Here is a 21898-nt window from a genome sequence, read left to right as displayed (position 1 = left end):
TTGTATCATCAGTCGATTTTTTGGGACATAATGGGAATGCACTGCAGAATTCCCCAAATTAATCAATTACTCTACGTTTTCTTTTGCAAATACAGCTGTATTCAAAGCAGTTCCACACCTGCCTTGAAGGCCAAGCTGGGGTGGCGACTATTTATGCCCCGGAGGGTTTTGCAAACAAGCTCCACGATGCTGTCAATCTGGGCCTGAATGTCTCTGAGGCTGATGTCGGAGAGAGGATTGCAGTACTGGTCAATATACACTGCACCTGAAATGAACAAGAATTACTGAATAAATTCCTCCTTCCACCTTCTCTTATCAGTGGTCATTCACCCCAGACTCCTGGGGCCACAGCTCTTTACACCACTCCTCCAGATGTGGCTCCTATCGCGGATGTCAGGTCTGGCTGCTGCTAATACACTGAGAAGGAGCAACATTCTTACAACAAAGAAGATTACATTTCGTTATTATTTTTTTAATATACCAAAACTCTCTCAGAGGTCATGGACTCAAAAGAACTGTGTGATACATGCCGTATCTCCACAGTCTACTAGGAAGAGAAATAAATACCATAAAGGAGATCTTTTCAAGCTACTTCTCTGTCCCTAATTTTCTTACAGTTCAAAATCCAACAACTCTGAAAACTTGTAAGACAGTTCATTGAGACTTAAAAAAAAATAGTTGAAAGCCCTCAATGTCAGATATACCATTTCAACAAATTATTCCTCTGAAAGGTGAGCCAGTAAATGGACTTTGGAGATAACTGGACTTTGAAATTAAATAGTTACACTCAGGAAACCCACAGCTAGTAAGTTGTACAGAGCACACCAGGGATACTGTCTCTCAAAAGTCACTACTCTTCACCACCTTAGGTTACTTTTTAACCCGAGACCCAGTGGGCTAACCTGCTCATCTGCTATAGGACGTTTTCACTCGGGAAGCTGTAGAGTCACTTTAAATTCAAGGTCTCAAACCAGCTCAGGACCTGGATCCCCTACTTACACCCCAGTGGGTATCAAGAGACCTGGACACCAGCCCCAGTTCTGCCACCAGCCAGGGAATGGCTCCTGGGTCTCCTCGGGACTCAGTTCCCCCACCTGTCGGCTGAAGGGCTTTATGCTGCACAGCTCCGCAGCCTGTTCTATCTGACTGCTGCTTCTTAGCCTTCGTCAACGGCATCAGATGGTTCTAGTTGGTCACCAAGGATCAAAACCCTGGAGCCAATTTCTATTCACTCAACTAGTTAAAAACCTTCAACAGCTACCCAATGTCCACAGCACTGATGTGAACGAGCTGCTGAAAATTATAATATTACTTAATATTTGAAAGATGAAAGAGAAGTAATTGTTTTCATAAATAAAGCTTGTCAAGTTATTCCTGACTGTGGAATAAACACAAGATGCCTCTTAACTCCGGGATGCATATGTGAAGATTCCAGGGTGGTGAGGATATTTTATTTTAATGAACTGAAGCAGATACTTCATGTCCTTCTGGATGGTATAATCAACAAGATCAATCAATAAGAATCTGCACTACACACTGTGGAGGACAAGGAACACAAGAAACAGTGACTGTTAAAGAAACAACCTGTACACACAGGAAACAGAGAGGATGGACAGGGTTTACTAGCCACTGCTACTGCAGGTCTGAGGCAGTAAAATCTGCAAGTGTTGCAGGTATCAGGGAAACTTCATGCAAGTGAAACCTGAAATGAACTCGGAGGGTGAGTAGGATTTAGGAGGGAATCCTAAGGAAGAGGGATACCTCGAATGAGGAAGTGAAGCCAGGTGTATGTGTATGGGGCCAGCGAGGATAGTGGCCTGGCTGGAGCAAATGGGACATTTTAGAGAGTGATGGGGAAAGGCCTGACTGAATTATGGAGGGCACTGAAAGCAGGCAGAGATTTAATTTCACAAAGGAAATCAGCTGGCCATGTCGCAGGCTCACATGGAGTGCTGAAAAGGCTGGGTTTCAGACTAGGCCGGCACTGCACGCCGGCTGACTTGAGAGCAGGAGGGCGTGATGCCCATGAAAGCAAGTATCACTTAGAAAGCTGCTGCTGGGAGAGGTGGCAACAGCCTGCGTGAGACCAAGAACAGAACGGAGACACGACTATGAGAAACGCTGGAAAGGAAGAAGAATCAATGAATTGGGTAAGTCGCTGGGAGTAGGGAATGAAAGTGAAGGAAGAGTCATATCTGTATTTCATAACCATAATTTGTGGGAGTGTTTGTGTAATATGCTAGGAATTTAAAATAGTTTTTAAAAAATGAAGTCACATTTTGTTCTTGCTCAACTCAGTAGGAACAGAAAGTTCTTCCCTTCATCCTGCCTGTCCACTGGACTTCTTTCCACTCAGTTCTCATTATGGACAATGAGACTCACTGACACGCAAGAACATTTTGTCCTCATTAAACTCCAACTAGAGAGGTTAAGGGATTTGCTCGAGGTCACATGGAGACAAAACTGGACACATTTATTTCTGATTTGAAGTGAGGTTTCAAAGCTTAGAGAGACAGGGAATTAACCTCATTAGTTAAAATGTCAGCCTCATGCTTTGAACCGATGATGCATCTTTAAATTTATTTATTTATTTATTTATGGCTGCGTTGGGTCTTTGTTGCTGTGCACAGGCTTTCTCTAGTAGCGGCGAGTGGGGACTACTCTTCGTTGCGGTGCGCGGGCTTCTCATTGTGGTGGCTTCTCTTGTTGCAGAGCACGGGCTGTAGGCGCGTGGGCTTCAGTAGTTGTGGCTCATGGGCTCTAGAGCGCAGGCTCAGTAGGTGTGGTGCACAGGCTTAGCTGCTCCGCAGCATGTGGGATCTTCCCGGACCAGGGCTCGAACCCATGTCTCCTGCACTGGCAGGCGGATTCTTAACCACTGCGCCACCAGGGAAGCCCGATGGTGCATCTTTATAAACACTGTCTCTTTAGCTGAAGCTAAAGATTCTGACCAGATCTTAGCTCTGAATTTAATCGTTCTGCCTACCTAATTGATCAGACCATACAACCCAACCTCCAGAGGCCCATGTAGCACAGTTTACTTTTCCACTGCTTTTCCATCAGGGCCACTTTCACTGCTGCTCTTAAGGACAACTCAGCTGCCTATCAAAATATCAGTGTTAAAGTCTCACCTTCAAGATATGATTCATAGTCATCAGGCTGCTGAAGAAAAGCCTTAAGATTATTTAAAATTTTCTGTTGTCGTAGGTAATAAAGAATTTTTTTGGCGTAGTATTTCCAGGTCAAAGCTTTTCTGGAAAAAACAAATAAACAAACAAACAAGCAATGAGTCAATAAGAATTAAGATATTAAAATTCTCAATTATCCATTTTTTTACTTCACACTAATCATACCACGTTAAGAGTCTACTTAACAAGAGAAGTATAACTGGCTCACAAGCATATAGTACTTATCCTGGAAGCAGGCAGCACAATTTAGGGTTTGGCATTTGTACTTTAACACTAACTTAGCTGTGCTGAAATCCAAGAGACAGTTACCCACTTGGCTTCAGATTTACTAACAGGAAATGAAAGAGAAACCTGAAAAGTCAGGGGAGCTGGGTGAGTCTCAGGAGACGAGAAAGGCATTTGGAAGCTTTCTGGCCGCTCGGACCTTGGGCTGCTGCTTTTCTCCTTCTACACTCACTGCCATCTCATCCAGTCTCAAGGTTTCAGACACCATCCATACTGACACCCCCCAATTTATTCTCCAGAACAGGTTTTTCCCCTAAACTCCACACCTGTATATCCAACTGCTACAACCACATCCCACTTCAGTATCTGATGAGACCTTAACTTTCTTCCCCTCCTAGAGTCATGCCCATCTCAGATAAAGGCAACTCCACCATCCAGTTAGGACACCCTCGGAGCCATCCTTGACTCCTTGCTTTCTCTCACGGCCATATTCAATCCATCCACCTATGCTCTTAGTCCTATCGTCAAAATATATCAGAAATGTGAGCACGTCCAACTCATCTAAACCACCGTCCTCTTTTGTCCGTATCATAGCAGCTTCCTGCTTTGATCCTTGCCCCTCACAGTCTACATTCGACATGGCAGCCAGAGGGCGCCAGGTGACATGTTAAGTCATAGCACAAAAATCCTCTGCCCCAAATTCTCCAATGGTTTTCCACCTCGATCAAAGTATATAAAAGCCCAAGTCCTAATGATGACCTAAAAGGTCCTTTAAACTCTCGCCCCGTTACCTGTCTGCCCTCAGTTCCTGTATCACCCTCCCCACCCAGTCCAGCCGCCAGCAATGCTGGTTTCCCGGCCGTTCCTTCCTCACACCTGGCTGGAGTTCACCTTAGGCCTTAACACTCAATTCCTCCTGACTAGAACATTCCTTCCCTGGGGATCTGCAATCTGTGCCCTCATCTCCTTGCAGGTTTTGACTGAAATGTCGCTTTGAGTAAGGCTTTCTCCCACCATTCTATTTAAAATTGTACCCCCCCATCGTTCCCTTACCCTCTCCCCTGGTTAATATTTCTCTATAGCACTTCTCATTTTCTAATATAATTAATATCTTAACTTTGTTAAGCATCTCTCTTCTCCACTAGACTGTGAGCTCCATGAAGGCAAGGTTTTTTTTTTTTTTTTAAGCGTTGCTCACTGCTGTATCCTCAGCTCCTAGAATGGTGTCTGACACACAGCAGATGCTCAATAAATACTTGCTGAATGAGTGAAACTCTTCATCAGATCTCCCAAATATGCACAGGGATTATGGGAAGTAGGAGGGAGACAATCAATGATTAACTTATTGGCCTGGCTTCATAAATAAAGGACTCTCCAATCTTCAGGGAGTAAGAGAAAATGAGCAGACCTAGGTTTTACTAGCTTTTTAACCTTTGAGCTGTAAAGTATACCAATCTAGAAAATCACATGAAACAAACGAATAGCCTAATGAATTATTATAAGGGAAACACCCTTGTACCCACCACTTAGGCCAGGAAATAGAACTCTGCAGAAAACCCAGAAGCTCCCCATGGGCCCTCTCCCCCCCCCCCGTGACAATGATCACAACCACACCTCAGTGGTCATCACTACCTTGCTTTCCTCTAGAGTTTGCAAATGTGTGTCCCTAACACTCCAGACTAGTCTGTTCACACGCTTTCAAGTCTCTTAATTCACAGGATCCCCCTTCATCTTTTTTCCCCTTGTATTTTATTTGTTGAAGAAACCTGGTTGTTTGACCTGTACTTTCCCATAGTCTGGAATTTGTTGACTGCATCCACATGGTGTAGCATAACATGTTCTTCTGTCTTCTAAATTCCTGTAAATTGGACGTAGAGGCTTGATCAGATTCAGATTCCATTTACTTGGCAAGACGACTTCATAGGCGGTAGTGAGTTCCACAAGGAGGCAATCATGCCTTGGTTGTCTCTTTCTGTGATGTCAGCAGCCATTGCTACTCAAAGGCCCAGGTCTGTTAATTCATTAGAGGCCATGAAGTGGTGATGTTCTAATGCAGCCATCCCTTTTAATTATTAGCTGGAATACTTCTATAAAGAATAATTTCCCCTCACCTACTATTTGGTCCCCCAGTGGCATAGTATGTAGGAAAAGGCAGGATAAATATTCACTTCTTTCCCTTTATCGTTTTCCAAAATAATAATTTGGGTTGTTATTATCCTCCAAAGGTGACCAATTAGTCGTTGTTAAGTATTATTATGAACTCATGGAGCTAAACATATTTGCTGTATTTCCACCCATTCTAGTTACTGTCCACACTGATGCTCAAATCGCTACATCTTTGGCCAAAGGAAGCCTCTTCACGTTGGCCCCTGAATACTTCTGACATGAAATATTGTTACTTTTCTCGCTACCTGGTTCTAGGCTTCCCAGATGCTTCCAGGGTCATCTTTTACATTTCCTGCTCTGGACCTAGAATCAGGCGTTTCTCCAAACACCCTGGCTGCTTTTGATGGGGAGTAGTATGAAGACCACAATCTGAGTGCTAGGGATGATCATTTCTACTAGGTTGGTTATTGTTTCTAGACCTTTTCAGTGGGCAGATACGAAGTCTAGTGTATAAGGGTGTGTACCCACACACACACACATATACCTACACGTATTTAAACATAAAATATCTCATGAATTCATACTGACACATCTAATTCAAATTCAGAACTATTCTTCTGTTTTGTGTCTGTATCTTTTTTTCCTCCAGGAGAATCCTGCTTCTTCAGGATGCCAGTGATAAGCTAGAATGCCACATCATCACTCATTTGCTTTATTCTACCTTGCTCTCTTCTATACACACACACACACCAGCCTCAGAATAACAAGACCAATATTCTTATCACCTTGATGATTCCTGAAAACACCTAAATATTTTGTTCACGATCTCCCCCGTCCTCTGCTCATTTCTTCTGGACAGCTGTGTTGTATCTACACTGTCAGGGCTTACAGCCATCACATACAATACTTTTTCCCCTATCACCTGTCACTTGGATTTAATTCTACAAGTAAATATGTATTTAATGTTCACCACTAGTTCTTGCATCAGGGTCTCTTTAGTTATTTTGGTTGTCTGAAGCTCATTTTCTAGCATATTTTTCAGGTAGGGCTAAGAAGTCCCTGAGTTCTTTCAAGTGGATGAGTTTTTCCACAGCCCTTACACTTGGAAGTCAGTTTGGCTGGATATAAAAATACTTGGCTGACATTTTCCATCCTTGGGTATCTTAAATGTGTTACTCTTTTTTTTCTCTGGCAGAGAGTACTGCTGTTGAAAAGTTTAATGATTTCTGATTTGTTCTCCCTTATAAGTGGCTTTGTCTTTTTTGCCTGGATCCTCAAAGGACTTTTCTGTCTTTAAAATCTAGTAGTTTTACTGAAATATGTCTCAGTGCTGGTCATTCTGGGTCAATATTCCCAGATATAGTGTATGCCCTTTTAATATGTTGCTTCAAATCTTTATTTGTAGGATGTACTCTTCTTTTAAGACCACATAGAACACCATAAATGTAAACTGTTTTTAAATACCCAGGGACAGGTGCCTTAGCACCAACTACCCTTCTTCCTTCCTATGCTTTCCATATCCAAACAACAAGCATTTGCCAGGAATGAATACAAAGAGGGTCCTTCATGAAAACCGTCATCCCCAAACACTTACAAACATGAGAGTATTCCTTATTATTAAAAAACAACCCCGTTTTAGGTTCAAAATACTTGTCAGGCCAAAGGGTAACATACTTATGATAATTTCTAAGAAGACTATAACGATACACTTTTGTGGCTGTGCATATTTAGTCTCTATTTTTTTTTTTTACCAATCTGATAAGGAAAAATGCAATATTTCATTGTTATTTAACATTTCTTCGAAGAGTGAACTTAAAAGTCTTTTTACTTGACTGCCAGCCACTTGGACTTGCTCTTCTGAGAATGTTGTCCTCTTATCCTTTGTACATTTTTCAATTTCTTTTTAGAAATTTTAAGGATTCTATTGACTTTGTTTATGGTTTCTTTGGTCATACAAGTCTATTTGTTTAATTGCAAAATCATTTGTCATTATTTTTTTTATTGCTTTTGCATTACCAGTCTTGGTTAAGGAGGTATCCCCAGATTGTACATGAAGTCTCCTATTTTCTTGAAGGATTTTCATTGTGACAGTTTTAAATTTTAGGTTGTTTAATCTCTTGGAATTTAATTTTTGTATATGATACAAGTTTTACTTTCTTCCAGATGGATATTCAGTTATATCTAATACCATTCATTAAATAACCCATCTTCTCCCCTCTGAGTTTAAATATATTAAATTATCTGTTATGCTGAGACATGAATTTGAATTATCCTTTGCCACTGATGTAGCTATCTATTTTTATTCAAATATTGTATTGTTTGATAACAGGTAGTATCATAATATGTTCTAATATCTAGTGATGCAAGTTTCCCATTGTGATTATTTAAAAATTGTTTTTTCTGGCTCCTGTGAATTTACTATTCTGTATATGTTTTATGACAATACTATCCATTCAAAACACACAGAACTCTCCCCTCCCAAAACTCTTGTTGGATCCTAACTGGAAAAGCACTAAGTTTATGTATTAATTTTGGAAGAATCAACATTTTCATGATGGTAAGTCTTCTTATTCAAGGACATGTTATCTCTTATGCTTTTTAAACAACATTCTATAGTCTGACCTGGGAAACCCATCCCCAGGAATCTAATACTCAGAAATGAAAGCACTAGGAACACCACCCTCCCTAGTAACAAAATGGAGAAGAAAGTGGTCACCCATTAATGGGGGATGATTAAATAAGTTATGGTATACACTACAAAACAGTATGCAGCCATTAACAAAAGTGAATTTGATTTTTACCGTTGATTAGGATAGATTTCCACGGGGCAATGTTGAATGAGGAAAAAAAGATATTGAAAAGTACCTATTATTTGATCTCAGTTTTGTAAAGTGACGATCCCCCTCCATCCGCATGTATATCATATTAGCATGGAAGCAAACAACCTAGGTTGTCATCATAAATTACGGGAGTGGGGGCTGGGAAGGGCAGTGCAAACGGAGGGAGAAGGAAGGAAAAAAACAACATAAATAAGAAAAAAAATAAAAGTCTGCACTAAACATCAAACCAAACCCAAAACAACCAATAAACTGAGTATGTATAATATTTATGTATCTAAAAGTTTATGTGTACGTATGTAAAAAAGCCAGGTCGACTTTTATTTTTAAGGCTGCACAATACTGACTATTAGATCCCACTTCAATTCATTTATAGATAAACCAAAATAGAAACAGAAAAATGACCTCTGCATCAGAACTCATCCAAGGCCTAGAATAGTGACACATCTTACCTCTCCCCACAGCTGTTCCACTGATAGATATTTCTCTCTCCTAAACCCCCTTGAAAACAACAAGAAAAATGTCTTGCTCCCTGTTTGTGAGACATTTCACAATAATCTCTCTTAAGGAATATGTTAAACTAGCACTCTTATCTTCCATCACTAGTAAAGTTTCTAGAACTTTTAGAGCAGAAAATCTTTTTCGTAGGTTAAGCTTAACTTTTTCCAGATAAGCTGGAAGCCAAGTCATCTTTCAGGTAAACTGGAAATTAACCTTCACAGCAGAAAATATAAGGCATAAAAAAATTTAAGCAACAACCAAGAGAGAATGGATTCTTCTTAATCAGGAGAGAAAAAAGGCTCAACCAAATATCTATAATGTTCATCGCCAAAGTAAGATTACTGCTTACCAGAATTCAGAAATTGTAAAAAAAAAAAAAAAAAAAAATTATCCATTACATTAAGACATACGTAAGAAATTTTTTAAATTTTTTAAATTCAACTCATGACAGGCAAATTTGGTGGTAGTAGATGAAGAGATGACAACAAAGAAAAGATAATCTGTACTACCCAAATGATACACAGATACAAGTACCCAGAGCACAGTATTTGACCCATAGGAGGACTAAATATTAATTCTCCCAAAAGGATTTTTGCACCATTTCTTTAAACATCAATTGTCTTGGTGTATTTACCTTATATACACGGAATTTTTCAAAAATATAACTATGGCAACATGAATGTAACATGAAATATTTGGAAATACATGGACCACAGTTCAGTCACATACAAATTACAGCAATTAATTCTGGGGTTATTATTAAAACACACAAACAAACTAACAAAATCCCTGATAAATCTACAGCTTACCTTCCTTCCATATTTAGGATACACACCAGTTCATCCTCAAAAAATATCTCTGGTCCCTCAAGATTCTCAATGTCACTAAAACCGTTACAAGGGACCTATGAAGAAGAGACACAAAGAGGCCTCAGTAACGAGTAAGAATGTTGTTGTCACTCTCACACACAAATCTGAGTTGCAAACAAAGCTGCTCATTTCTATGGAAGTGGTTAACACCTCTCCCACACTACCTTGCACCACCCACCCACTAGAGGTGCAAAGGAACATGTGGAGTAACAATCATTTGTTCAGATCATAACTGTTAGCTGTAAATGAATTATATCTTCAAAGACTGGAATTTCTGAAAGCGATAACTTACATCGGAAATGAGAAGAAAAATAGCTCTGAAATGAGGACTAGAAATACAAAAATCTCCTAATTCACAACAACTATTCTGTGCAGTCTACGTTGTATTCAACTAGGAGTGTAGGGCCAGGGAGAGAAGTCCAGTGCTTTGGGCAACTCTTAACCGACTGGGCATGTTTCTCCTCTGTAAATTGAGGTGGTGGTACCAATGAGTTTTAAGTTCCCCTTGGTTTAAAATTCTATTACTTCTCCCACTTTTCTTTTTGAAAGTAGCCAGGAAATTTCTTGTCAACCTGTGTGCATGTTGAGAACACAGGAATACAAGGGTCCTGAGCCAAAGTAATCATCCACCCACAGATCAATCCTAAGTATACTCCTGTTATGTTCAAAGTCCTTGACACGCTTCTAATCAAGCAGAGGTACAGGGAAAGAGGGAGCTGGGGAAAAAACACAACAATGCATTATTATTAGACAAAGGCACAGGCTGTTAAGTATGCATACAAAACCAGCTGGACTGTAAGTAGAGACAGCAAACTAGCAGCCCATGTCCAAGTGCATTAAACACATCCAGCACCCACATATATGTATGTGCAAACACATGGAAACCAGAATGGAATACCTGTGATGATGAATGCTCTTAGCCAGCGTATGGCTTATCCAAAGTAGGACATAAATTCTGACCATTCTAACATGAACAAACATTTATAGAAATGAATTACACTAGGAAATAGTTCGTTTTATTCTCTATAGGGGAACAAGTTCAAATTTGTCCAAAGTTCAAATTTTCCCTTTCAAAACTTGAAAAGCCTTGAAAACATTTCAAAACGTATGAACTCCATTAAGCAATAGTAATTAAAATCAGAAATAGGAATTAATCTTTAGTAAACCAGGATAGTAAAATAAATCAGACTGGCTCCATTTCTAGACCTCTGATCAGAAATAAACTTAAAATATTAGCGTGGACTATTTTCCAGAATTTACAAAAAGTTAAGAATCAGGACCCGATACAGAAACTTCTGTGAGAGATTCTGTGGAAGGGAAACCAACCAACCAACCCATGCACTTCAGCAATATTAAAAAACAAACAAACAAACAAAATAACTTTCCAGGGATAATGAATACAAGACGATTTAATTGAGGGAGTAATAATTCTTGATTTACAGGGATGTCTTGATTTTAGACATGTCTTAATCCTCTGTTACCTTAACAAATAATGCAGTTCACTACTGGTTAGAACCTGCAAAGCCAGAGAGAAGAACCATATTAATTTTGGCAACGCTTCTGGAAAATAACTGGGTGAAATCTGTACTGTTTAATCATGGATAATACCCCCAATCATGTGGAGGCTGCAAAATATATGTTTAACCCAATTAAAGAGAAACAATGCTGATCACTGCGCCGCGGGTCCCTCCTTCCCTCTCCCTCCCCCTCTCCCCCCATTCTCTCTGGCTTTAGAAAAGTAAAGCTGGCAGGGACAAATGGCTTCACGTTGCTGGATAGCAGGAAAAGGACACAATGACTCTTGCAGCCATCTAAGTGAGGAAGGGATTGTGAGAGCACTGAAAAGGGAGATAGCAAAAAGAGCTGGATGAGCTCATGCCTACAGACCCAGACGCAGACACCACTACCATGCAAATGCTTAGAGCTCCATCAACAGATCCTTACGTGCTCTGAAAAGAACCTCTTTGAGAAGGAGGCTACAATCTTCCGGGCCTCTAACCCAGCTTTTTGCCGAACTTTATACTCCTCCAACCAATTGACGTAGTCGGTGGGGCTGTAGTGTTTCATAAGGGAAGGCCACCTACAAGGAGAGAAACACCCCCTCAGCTTAAGAGAGCCTCAAAGGCAGACAAACACGAATCAAAGGCAGCCTTGGAAAACAGGGAAAGCGGTTGGGTTTAGGGGTCAGAGGGGCCCTGGCGATGGACCTAGTTCAAATCTCCACCCGGCACGCACGCACTCGCTTACGGCGTGACCTTGGCGTAGCAGTATGAATACCGTGTTTCCACTCCCCGTTTATAAAATGCGGACCGTGGGAGCAACAACAATCATAGTGATGACAATCACAGTTAACATTAATTGCGCGCCTCCGAAGAGCCGGGCCCTGTGTAAGTGCTCCCTATACATCAGCTCATCTAATCACCACAGTAAAAGCTAGGTCTAATCAACACCGTTTAAAGTCGATGAATGAGGCTCAAAAAAGGGAAGTCGCTACCCCTAAGGTCGCACGGCGAGTACGCCAGGGCCAGATTGTATCCCGGGTCCCACACCGAAATCTGTGCTCTCAGCCAACAGCCAGGGGAGGATGCGCCCGCTTCCTCAAAGGGCTGTAAGCAGCACTGCATCACCCGGTCCGTGTAAACATTCTAGCACAGAGTCGGGCACAAAAGAAGCGCGCATGATGGATTAGCCGTGATACCACGGTCGTCATCCTTTATGGAGGGGCCGGCTGCTGGGCGCTTCCCAATGCGCAATCTGGACACCGGCGGGTCCGCCTGGCGTGGACCGAGGGGCCGGCGGCCTGGAGGCCTTTGTCTGTCTGTCCGCGGGAAGGGGTCCGGGGGTGGGATGCGGAGGTGGGGTCCGCGCGCGGGCAGGGAGGTGGCGGCTCCGGGCGGCCAGGCCCGGGCCCCGGGGGGCGCAGAGAGGGGGCGCGGGAGGCATGGGCGGCGGGCTCACCTCACCCGGAACTGCTCCTTCCACACCTTCCCGCTACTCTGGCACAGCTCGCGCAGCCGCCGGCAGGTGCTGGAGACGCGGCCGATGTCGGCGGCCGTCAGCGAGCCGCTGCACAGGATGTACTCCAGCACCTCGCCGGGCAGGTTGACGAGGCAGCTGAGGCCCGCTGCCTCAGGCGCGGCCTCCTCCGCCAGCGCCGGCACCACTTCCATCGCGCTGTCGACCGCTGCCGCCGCCATCTTGTCCGCGTACCTGGGGCCGCCGCGCGCGCGCGCGCGCGCCAGGGCGCCCCGCTTCGCCCCGCCCACCCGCCTTGAGGGGTGGGCGCCACGGTCGCCCCACCCACGCCCGTGGCCACACCCCCTCGGCCCCAGCTGCTCTCGAAGGGCTGAGCTGTGGCCAAGGAAAGGAAATGCGTTTTGGAAAATAACAGCGCGGTGGGGCCTGGAAGCTGTGAATGGACAATAATAGTGGCATCCATGTTTATTATGTGTGCGGAGCGTTTCCTGTCAATGAGCTCGTCGGCCCTTACCAATAACCCCATGAACTGTTCTTCTCCCCAAGTTACAGATGGGGAAACTGAGGTTCAGGGAGATAGATGGACTTGTTGGGAGTCCCTTGTCCTAGACTCTAATCCAGATCCGCTTGACTCTGCTTGACTGTATGCTAAACAGTATGCTGTAATAATAACAAACTTAATATTCATGAGCGGGTGCCCTGCCCAGCACTCTAAATCCGTTCTTCAAGGACGCCTCACTTGAGCCCTCTGCCATAGGTACCACATTTTATATACGTTCTACAGATAAGGAAAACCTGGCTCATAAAGGTGGGAGTCACTAGTTGAAAGTCACAGAAACAAAAAGTGGTCGAACCTGGATTTGAATCCTCCAAACAGGAGTTCCCATTCACCTGTGGGTGGGCACTCTCTTACTTCCGTGCCTGCACCTATTTATTTATTTTTCCAACTCAGTTTAGTTTCGTGACAGGCCCTGGGCTGTGTGCCTTGGGGATACAGAGGTGAATAAGACAGTGTCCTTGCCTCCCAGGAGCTCAAAGTCCTCCCCCACCTCTCTCCCATCCCCACCCCCTGTAATTTACCTTGTCCCCTCCCAAAGTTTCCTGCCTTGGAAAGGACCAACCATCCCTCCCTTCCTGCAAAACTGGAACCTGCTGCCATCCTTGCGACCTCTCTTTTCCTCACCCTCTGTGTCCCAATGCCCCATAGAGGATAACATATCCAAGCCTCCATTTCCACATCTATAAAATGGGGATAACAATAGATCTTCCTGTTAAATGAAACAATATATATACATCAGGTCCTGTTGCTGCATAAGAAATAAACCCAAAGCCTAGGAGCTGAAAACAACCTTGTTTTTGTGCTCTTGATTTTGTAGGTCGGGAAATGGGGAAGGGCTCCGCCGGGCAACTGTGAATTAGAATCAGGTGGTAGCTCCAGAGTCTCTGCTTTCAAGCACTGCATGCTTTCAAGATCCCACAGGGCCTGGAAAAAGTGTTGAGATCTTAAAGTGTGCTAGGAAACACTACCTGTATTCAAATGCCCAACAGAGGTTAAGTTCTCTGTGCCTCAGTTTCTTCAGAGAAACTTTTTTGTGGGAACAGGAAAGCAATTCTCTTCTCTAAAAGATCACTCCTAATATTTCTCAAATCTATCTCCTTCTCTGTCTCCTCAGCCACTGTCCCAGTCCATGTGAATATCAGCCTTGGTGACACGCAGACCTCGGTAAGGTTTGCAGCCCGTTAAGTGGAAGGCAGACCCCCACAGCTGCACAGGTGGTTGGTAAGACATTCTTGTGAACGACTATGGATTTCTTTTCAATGACAAATTAAAATTAAACTCTCCTGCCGATCCAGAAAATCCTCTCCAAACCCTAGGAAAGGAGAACAGTTTTATTGTTGAACAAGCATTAAACTAGATGGTGATGCACATCGCAGGTAACCTGCTAATGAGATTACAAAGACAGAAAGAAATCCCACCCTTTTGTGTACAGCCAAACATTTCATCGTGTACATGCTTCTGAGATTAATGGTGGCTTGTAAATTACCATTCACTTAAAAAGTAAGAGGACCTGATCACACTTTCCCTAGTTTATTCTTTCCAAGTTCATCCTAAGGTCACCTGGCAAATGGGGTACACATTGTACTACCTGCCTTTGTCTCAAGGAATAATAAAATTGCTCATCTTTGTGATAAGCTGGTGGTTACAGCCTGAAATGGAGTGCTTAGACTCCCACATCTCAGGGAGAAAAGGACACTACCTTCCTTGATATTTACATTTCAAAGAGATGGTTCCCAGGCCCTTAAGAGAAACATTTCTGGGCTGTGACATTGGCAAGAGGCTTATTGAGCCTTTGAAAAGATTTGCAAAATGTACGGTAGACATACAGTGGAGTAGTATTCAGCCATAAAAAGGAGTGAAGCACTGACACGTGCTACAACATGGATGAACCTTGAGAACATGCTGCTAAGTACAAGAAACCTCACACAAAAGGGCAAATATTGTATGATCCCACTTTTGTGAAACATCTAGAATAGGCAAATTCATAGAGACAGAATGTAGATTAGAGGTTTACCAGGGGCTGGGAGGGAGGAGGGAATGGGGGGTTATTGCTGAATGGGTACAGAGTTTCCGTTCAGGGTGATGAAAAAGTTCTGGAAAGAGATAGTGGTGACAGTTACACAAGAGGAATGCCCTTAATGCCATTGAATTGTATACTTAAAAATATTTAAATCGTAAATTTCCTGTTATGTATAGTTTACCATAGTAAAAAAATAAAAATAGCACCCACAGAAAAGATTTACATCTGTATCAAAGAGACAGAGGAAAGATTGACACATACAGAATTTGTCAAGGAAATACTCTAAGAAAGGAAGGAGGGAATGTGTCTCTTTCCATTTTGGCAACAGGGAAAATTCTAAGTTTTTAATGTACCCTTTCGCTGAACTGCTGACTGTATTTAACACAGAGCTCGTCCCCGCTACCTGAGTTCCTGTTTAAAATTCCCTAGCAAAAGCCCAAATCCTTGACTCCCCAGAGCTCCTCCTGGGTGCCCTCTCCCTGCTGTAGCAAAAGAATAACCCTATCTTTGTGGACCATCGGTGTATTTCTGGTTATCTTTGGCTGGAGGACTTCGACGTTCCTCTCCCACGAGATCGCCACAGTCCAACTAGAGAGACCATTTCAATCCCCCTCAACATCTTCTATGGCTTTCCTCGTTCTCGAAATAAACAAACACATCCTTTCTCTTCTGATACAGCCCCTAGACTCTCCCTCCCACCTGCTAATCCAGGGCCACTTTCCTGGAGTGTCTGCAGCTCCCACTCATCCTTTAGGTCTAACTCAAGCTCTTGCCTGCAGAAACACACGTCTGCTGACCACAGACTAAGTCTGCTTCTGTCTCTGCCCTTGCAGAACCCCTTTTATTCATTCAGGACACACTCCCAAACTGTCATAATACACACCTTGGTGTGATTATCAGATTCACCCACCAGCACGGGCCAATTTTTCGGGGTGTGGACAAAGAATGCTGCCTCCCATTTCAGTAAACAAAGAATGCTGGAACCATCAAGCCATCAGCTGCCCCCGATGGTGCACCCTGAGGGGGATTCAGGATGGAGAAAAACAGGGTACTGGCCCTACATAGTTAAGATGCTTATCAAAGGAATGATTTTTAATAAGCCCAGACCCTTGCATATTTTCATATATAGAAAAGCACTAAAATCATTAACTTGAGATGTCTGTTTTTTTGTGATTAGCAGTAATCTTTTGATGTTCGACTACATGTTTTGTTTTTTCAGCAAAAACTCCTGTATATCCTGGTTCCTCCCTTTCCACTTTGGAACAGTTCCCCAGAGCTATCTGAGAGGCTGCCTTCCCAGGCCAGAGTCCTCAGTAAGGTCCCCGAATAAAACACGACTTGAAACTTTTAGGTTGTGCTTCTTTTTACAGTCAGTAGGGGCCTGAAGCTTTACTGTTTGGAGGCCCTGTTTTATTTTATTTTTTTTGGCCATGCCTGCAGCTTTCAGGGAACCGGGGATCAAACCTGGGCCCTCGGCAGTGCAAATTTGGAGTCCTAACAATTGGACCGCCAGGGAATTCCCTGGAGGCCCTGTTTTAGAAAAGGAACACACAGGATGAACTTGTAAGTCAACAGGAGGGCATTTATGTAGAATGAGGAAAGAAGGCGCCTTGGATGTGGGACCCAAAGTTTATCATTAATTCGAGGATAAACACATTTCTTCCTGTAAAAGGTAACCTCCGTAAAAGCAGGGCCTCTGTCCCATTTTGCTCAAATATTTACTGAAGGTACTGCTAGGATGTATGAGAAGGTTTTGTGCTATCGTACAGACACAGCTCTGCCTGGTCACCCCTGGATGTGTGTGGCTTTTCCCCTCACCCGCCCAAGTCTTCTCAGTCACCTAATTGAGGAAGCCCTGCCTGGCCGCCTCATTTAAAACCCTCTGTCACTCTGCCCTGCTTCGTTGTTCTCTAAAATTTCTTATCACCATCTAACATACTCTTCAAGAAAACCACTTATGTCTCTCCTTCAGTAGAATGTGAACTCGACTGGTTGTTCTCCAACGTCTACAAAAGAGCTTGACACATACTAGGTCCTCCTTATATTTCTAATGAATGAGTGAATTAATCCTGTGAGCGCAGAGCAATTGAGCTGGATGTATTTTGCATACGGGGTGGAAGTGAATCTTTGAGGGCCAGAGAGTAGGCTATGGTAGGCTGAACGATGGCTCCCACAGACGGTCACATTCTAATCGCTAGAACCTGTGAATAGGTTACTACGATGTGTGGGTTTTTTCCCCCCGACGTTGCCAAGCTATTCTCCGACACCAGCTGGGTGTCCTACAATTCAACTCAGTGCTGACACCATCTACCTGATACTCTCGACCAGGAGACAGATCCCACAGGTTAAGGGTTCAGTCCTGCCAGACTGCTCCCCCCCGGCCCCGCCCACATCAGAAGCCACATTGCAAGTCCGTGTTGTCACCTGTGCTTCTGCCAGTCTGGCTACAGGTCGGAGCTCCCCATGACGCCCCTCCTTGTGTTTGATTAACTTGCTAGAGTGGCTCACGGAACTCAGAGAAACGTTTTGCTTACTAGATTCACCAGTTTACTATAAAAGGTATAACTCAGGAAGAGCCGGATGGAAGAGATGCACAGGGCAAGGTATGGGGAAAGGGTGTGGAGCTTCTGTGTTCCCTGAGCCCATCACTTTCCCTAAATAGCCACATCTTCACCAACCTGAAAACTCTCCAAACCGCATCCTTTTGGGTTTTTACGGAGGCCTCATTCCATAGGAATGATTGATTAAATCACTGGGCATTGGCGATCGATTCAACCTCCAGCCCCTCTCCCCTCCGAGGAGGTCAGGGGCATAGGACTGAAAGTTCCAACCCTCTAATCACCTGGTTGGTTCCCCTGGCAACCAGCCCCTTCCTCAGGTGCTTTCCAAAAGTCACTGCAGTAACATAAACTCAGGCGTGGCTGAAAGGGGTTTGTTAATAACAAGACAACTTTGTCACTCTTATCACAGGAGATTCCAAGAATTTTAGGAGTTCTGTGCCAGAAATAGGATCAAGACCAAATATATCTTTCTTATTATAAACCACAATATCACAGGTATCTTACATGGCAAAAAGGACTTTGCAGATGTAATTACGTTAGAAATCTTGAGATGCAGAGATTATCCTCTACAATCTTGTGGGCTCAGTGTAATCACAAGGGTCCTTATAAGAGGGAAACAGGAGAGTCAAGGTCAGAGAGAGGGGATGTGACGATGGATACAGAGGTTGGAGTGATGCTGGGCCATAAGCCAAGAAATGTGGGCAGCGTCTAAAAGGTGGAAAACATAAGGAAATGGATTCTTCCCTAGAGCAGCAGCAATAAGAAATCAACACAGATTAAACACAGATTTTACTTTTCTATTGCTGCCATAACAGATTACCACAACTTAGGGGCTTAAAACAACATAAATGTATGATCTTATGGCTCTGGATGTCAGAAGTCTCAAATGGGTCTTACGAGGCTAAGATCAAGACATCAGGAGAGCTGTGTTCCTTCTGGAGGCCCTGGGTGAAAATCAGTTCTTGGCCTTTCCCAGCTTGTAGAGGCTATTTGAATTCCTTGGCTCATAGCAGCATGACTCCAACCTCTGCAGCAATAAAGCAGTATGCCAGGGAGATTTTGTCATTGTTTGTCACTCAGCATTATTGTGGCAATACGTTAACAGTTACATAGAAGCAGGTAAAATGCACACACACACACACACACACACACACACACACAATTGCAAAGCAGTACCTCCATGATGCCAAGCGATTGGTACAGGCAGGAAGTATAGTTGGTGGGTAGAGGAGGGCTTCCCTGAAAGGGCAGTGCTTGAGTCCAGCTCTCAGCAACAGAGGTGGGATCCGCAGAGGTGAGAGGGCAAAGTGGGCTTTCTAGGTAGGGGGTATGCCGGAGGCAAAGGCCAGCCAGAAGGAAAATAAAAGCTGTGTTTAGAGACCTTGGGGCGAATCAGTGAAGCTTTGCGTGGAGCAGTGGCCGAAGCAGAAACCCAAAGGCTGCTTGTGGCCAGAGCGGGCACTGAGTGTTGGCCGGAGGGGTTGGTCTTCCCCCTCTGGTCCCTGGTGGCCCCGAATGCCTTTGAGCGAAGGCGAGATGTTTCTGGAAAGGCAATCTGGGGGCAGTGTGTGCTTTTCAAGGAAGGCGATGCTATTAGCACCAGCTTGGAGGAACATGAAACAGGTGTCTCTCTTCCTGCCGATTTTGCTGGAGGCTTTTCTGCTAATAACTGCATTTCCATTAGCGACTCTTTAAAGCCTTCAAAATGAAAGTGATTCAATTACTCACTGCGTAATGTTTAATTAATGCCACAGACACTGCACCTTGAGTTGACAGTACGTCTCAGAGGCTTTCTCGCATTTAATAGCTTCTTTTCCCCAACACATCCTTATGAGATGTGGGGCTCATCACCCTCGAAGACCTCAAAATTCTTGGAAACAGTAAATTAGTGAGGAGAGAGTGGGGCTCCCGATATCAACTTCCAACCTCGACTCTGAGTTCCCGCTGACAAAACCAAGATGCCGAGAAGCCAGGAGACCACCCACCCCTGTCCTCCCACCCTGTTCCCAAGTCTAGTAATACAAAAGATTTGAGACTTAAAAAAAAATCACTTTACTAATTACTTTGGTTTTACTCTTCTGCTATTTGATTAACTTAATCTTATTTTCCTCAAGAGGCTATTGCGAAAGTGATTTCCTTTTACTGATGTGGGTTAAGCGCTATATTGATTGTAAATACTTTCCCTGTTTTTCCTTCCTTGGCGATTTTGCCAAGGGTACAATGAAAAAAATAAGACGTACATTTTTACTATTTAACTGACTGCAAAGCCCATATTCTGTAATGATCTGCAGTGATTCAGAAATCCTTTTTCCCTCCTCCCCTACTTGTTTTCCATCCCCTTCTCCTTTTGATTTGTGGTTGGGAAGGTTCTGTTTTGGTGTAAACGTGGATTTTTTCACCTGGTTGCCAGGCAACAGAAGCCACCCCATTCGGGATGCATATAAATGTTAAATTGTCCCCAGCCACCTTTGAGGCTGGGCTTGTCAAAACTCCAGTGTGTGTATGAATCACGTCAGGGAGCTGGTTAAAAACGTGGGCGGTGTCAGACCTTATCCCCAGCGAGCGCTAATGAGCAGGTGTGGGGAGAGGCCAGGACCTGGCTTTTAAAACCAGTGGCCCCTGTGATGGCAGGTGGTCTGGGAAATGCAGTGCCTAAGTATCAAATGACAAATGGCATCAAGATGGGGCTGTTTGAGCTTCAGTAAGAGAAAAGGGCTGAGAAAGTTGGAAGGAACCAGAGCTAGAACCTTAGTTTACTTGTGTATAGGACTCTTCGATTCTATCCTATTCTATTCCATTCCATTCCATTCCGTTCCATCATGTTATATGTGTGTTGCCTCTATTAACTCATTTAATCCTATCGCAATGCAATGAAGTCAAAATGATCACAGCCTATTTTACAGTGAAGAAGTGAAGGTACAGAGAGGTTAGGCAACTTATCCGAAGTTGCACAGCTAGGAAGTAGAGGAGCCAGGATTCGAATTGTGACGGTCTCTTAGCAGCAGCACTGTGTCGACTGGAGAAAAATGCACAACCTAAAAGTTGAGAATTATGTTTTATGTGGAACCTTACTGAGCACTCTAGCCTGGGAAGGCAGCCTCTCGGATAGCTCTGAGGCACTGTTCCAAAGAAGTAAGGGAGGAGCCAGGATATATAGGCGTTTTTGCTGAAAAAAACCCAAACAAACATGTAGTCAAATATCAAAAGATTACTTCTAGTCACACACACACAAAAACCCCCAGCTATCTCAAGTTAATGGTTTTAGTGCTTTTCTATGTATGGGAAGATGGAACAGTCTGGGCTTATGGAAATTATTCCTTGGATTTACATCTTAACTCTCAGGGCCAGCATCTTGTTTTTCTCCATCCGGACTTCCCTTCCAGGTATGCCATGGGGGAGGGGTGGGCTGCAGAGGCCGATGGCTTGATGGCAGGCAACATGAGTTGTTTACCAGAATGGCAGGGAACATTCTTTGTTTACTGAAATGGCAGACGACATTTTTTTTTTTTTTTGGGTCCACAACAAGGTGGTGGTTAAAAATTCAGATTCTAGAGCCGGACAGTCTGGACTCAAACTCCACATCTAACATTTACTGGCTATGTTGACGTGCTGACCTGCTTTCGCCTTCGTTTCCCAGGTTTTAAATTGAGGAGAGCAATGGTAACGTGTCAAAGTATTTTTGTAAAGATTGGCGTTTGATGCCTGTTAGCCATTATTTTCATTCATTTTTGTAGGAGAGCGTGGGTCCAGGTGCTGAAGCATCCCTGCTTCCTCTCTGATCTGCAGCTCATGTTTGAACTCGGGCCTGAGGCTCAGGGATGGGGCAGAGGTGTCCAGGAACCATGTGTTTGCTGTTGGATAAATAACTCTGTCATTTAAAAGGTTGAATATCGAATGTTTTGTGCTTTCTGACCAGGAAATAGGTGTGAAGGTCAGAATGCCCCAGCGTCTAAATGGCCACGCCCAGAAGGGCAGGATAAAGCCCACCGCCCCACTCGATCCTTTTATAGTGGCCACTCTGTCAGGGTATTTGGGGTCGGTTCCTCTTCGTCTGTC

The 21898-nt window shown here is 43.7% G+C and overlaps 1 protein-coding gene across 2 annotated transcripts in view; it reads right to left on the bottom strand.

Moving 5' to 3' along the window:
- Window positions 1–12932, bottom strand: part of FBXO21 (F-box protein 21) — a 38762-nt gene extending 25830 nt beyond the window's left edge. For both annotated transcript variants that reach the window (XM_082667143.1, XM_082667144.1), the window contains exons 1-5: window positions 12685–12932; window positions 11671–11806; window positions 9667–9761; window positions 3132–3253; window positions 119–265 (exon numbers count right to left, since the gene is read on the bottom strand). In XM_082667143.1, coding sequence (XP_082523269.1) covers window positions 119–265; window positions 3132–3253; window positions 9667–9761; window positions 11671–11806; window positions 12685–12923 — 739 coding nt within the window. In that variant the 5' untranslated portion in view covers window positions 12924–12932. The remainder of the gene's footprint in view (window positions 1–118; window positions 266–3131; window positions 3254–9666; window positions 9762–11670; window positions 11807–12684) is intronic.
- Between the last annotated feature and the right edge of the window lie 8966 nt (window positions 12933–21898).

Source organism: Grampus griseus (assembly GCF_964374135.1).
Source record: "Grampus griseus genome assembly, chromosome: 12".
Lineage (NCBI taxonomy): Eukaryota > Metazoa > Chordata > Mammalia > Artiodactyla > Delphinidae > Grampus > Grampus griseus.
The sequence above is the reverse complement of the archived record's forward strand: the minus strand, read 5'-3'. Positions and strand labels throughout refer to the sequence as shown.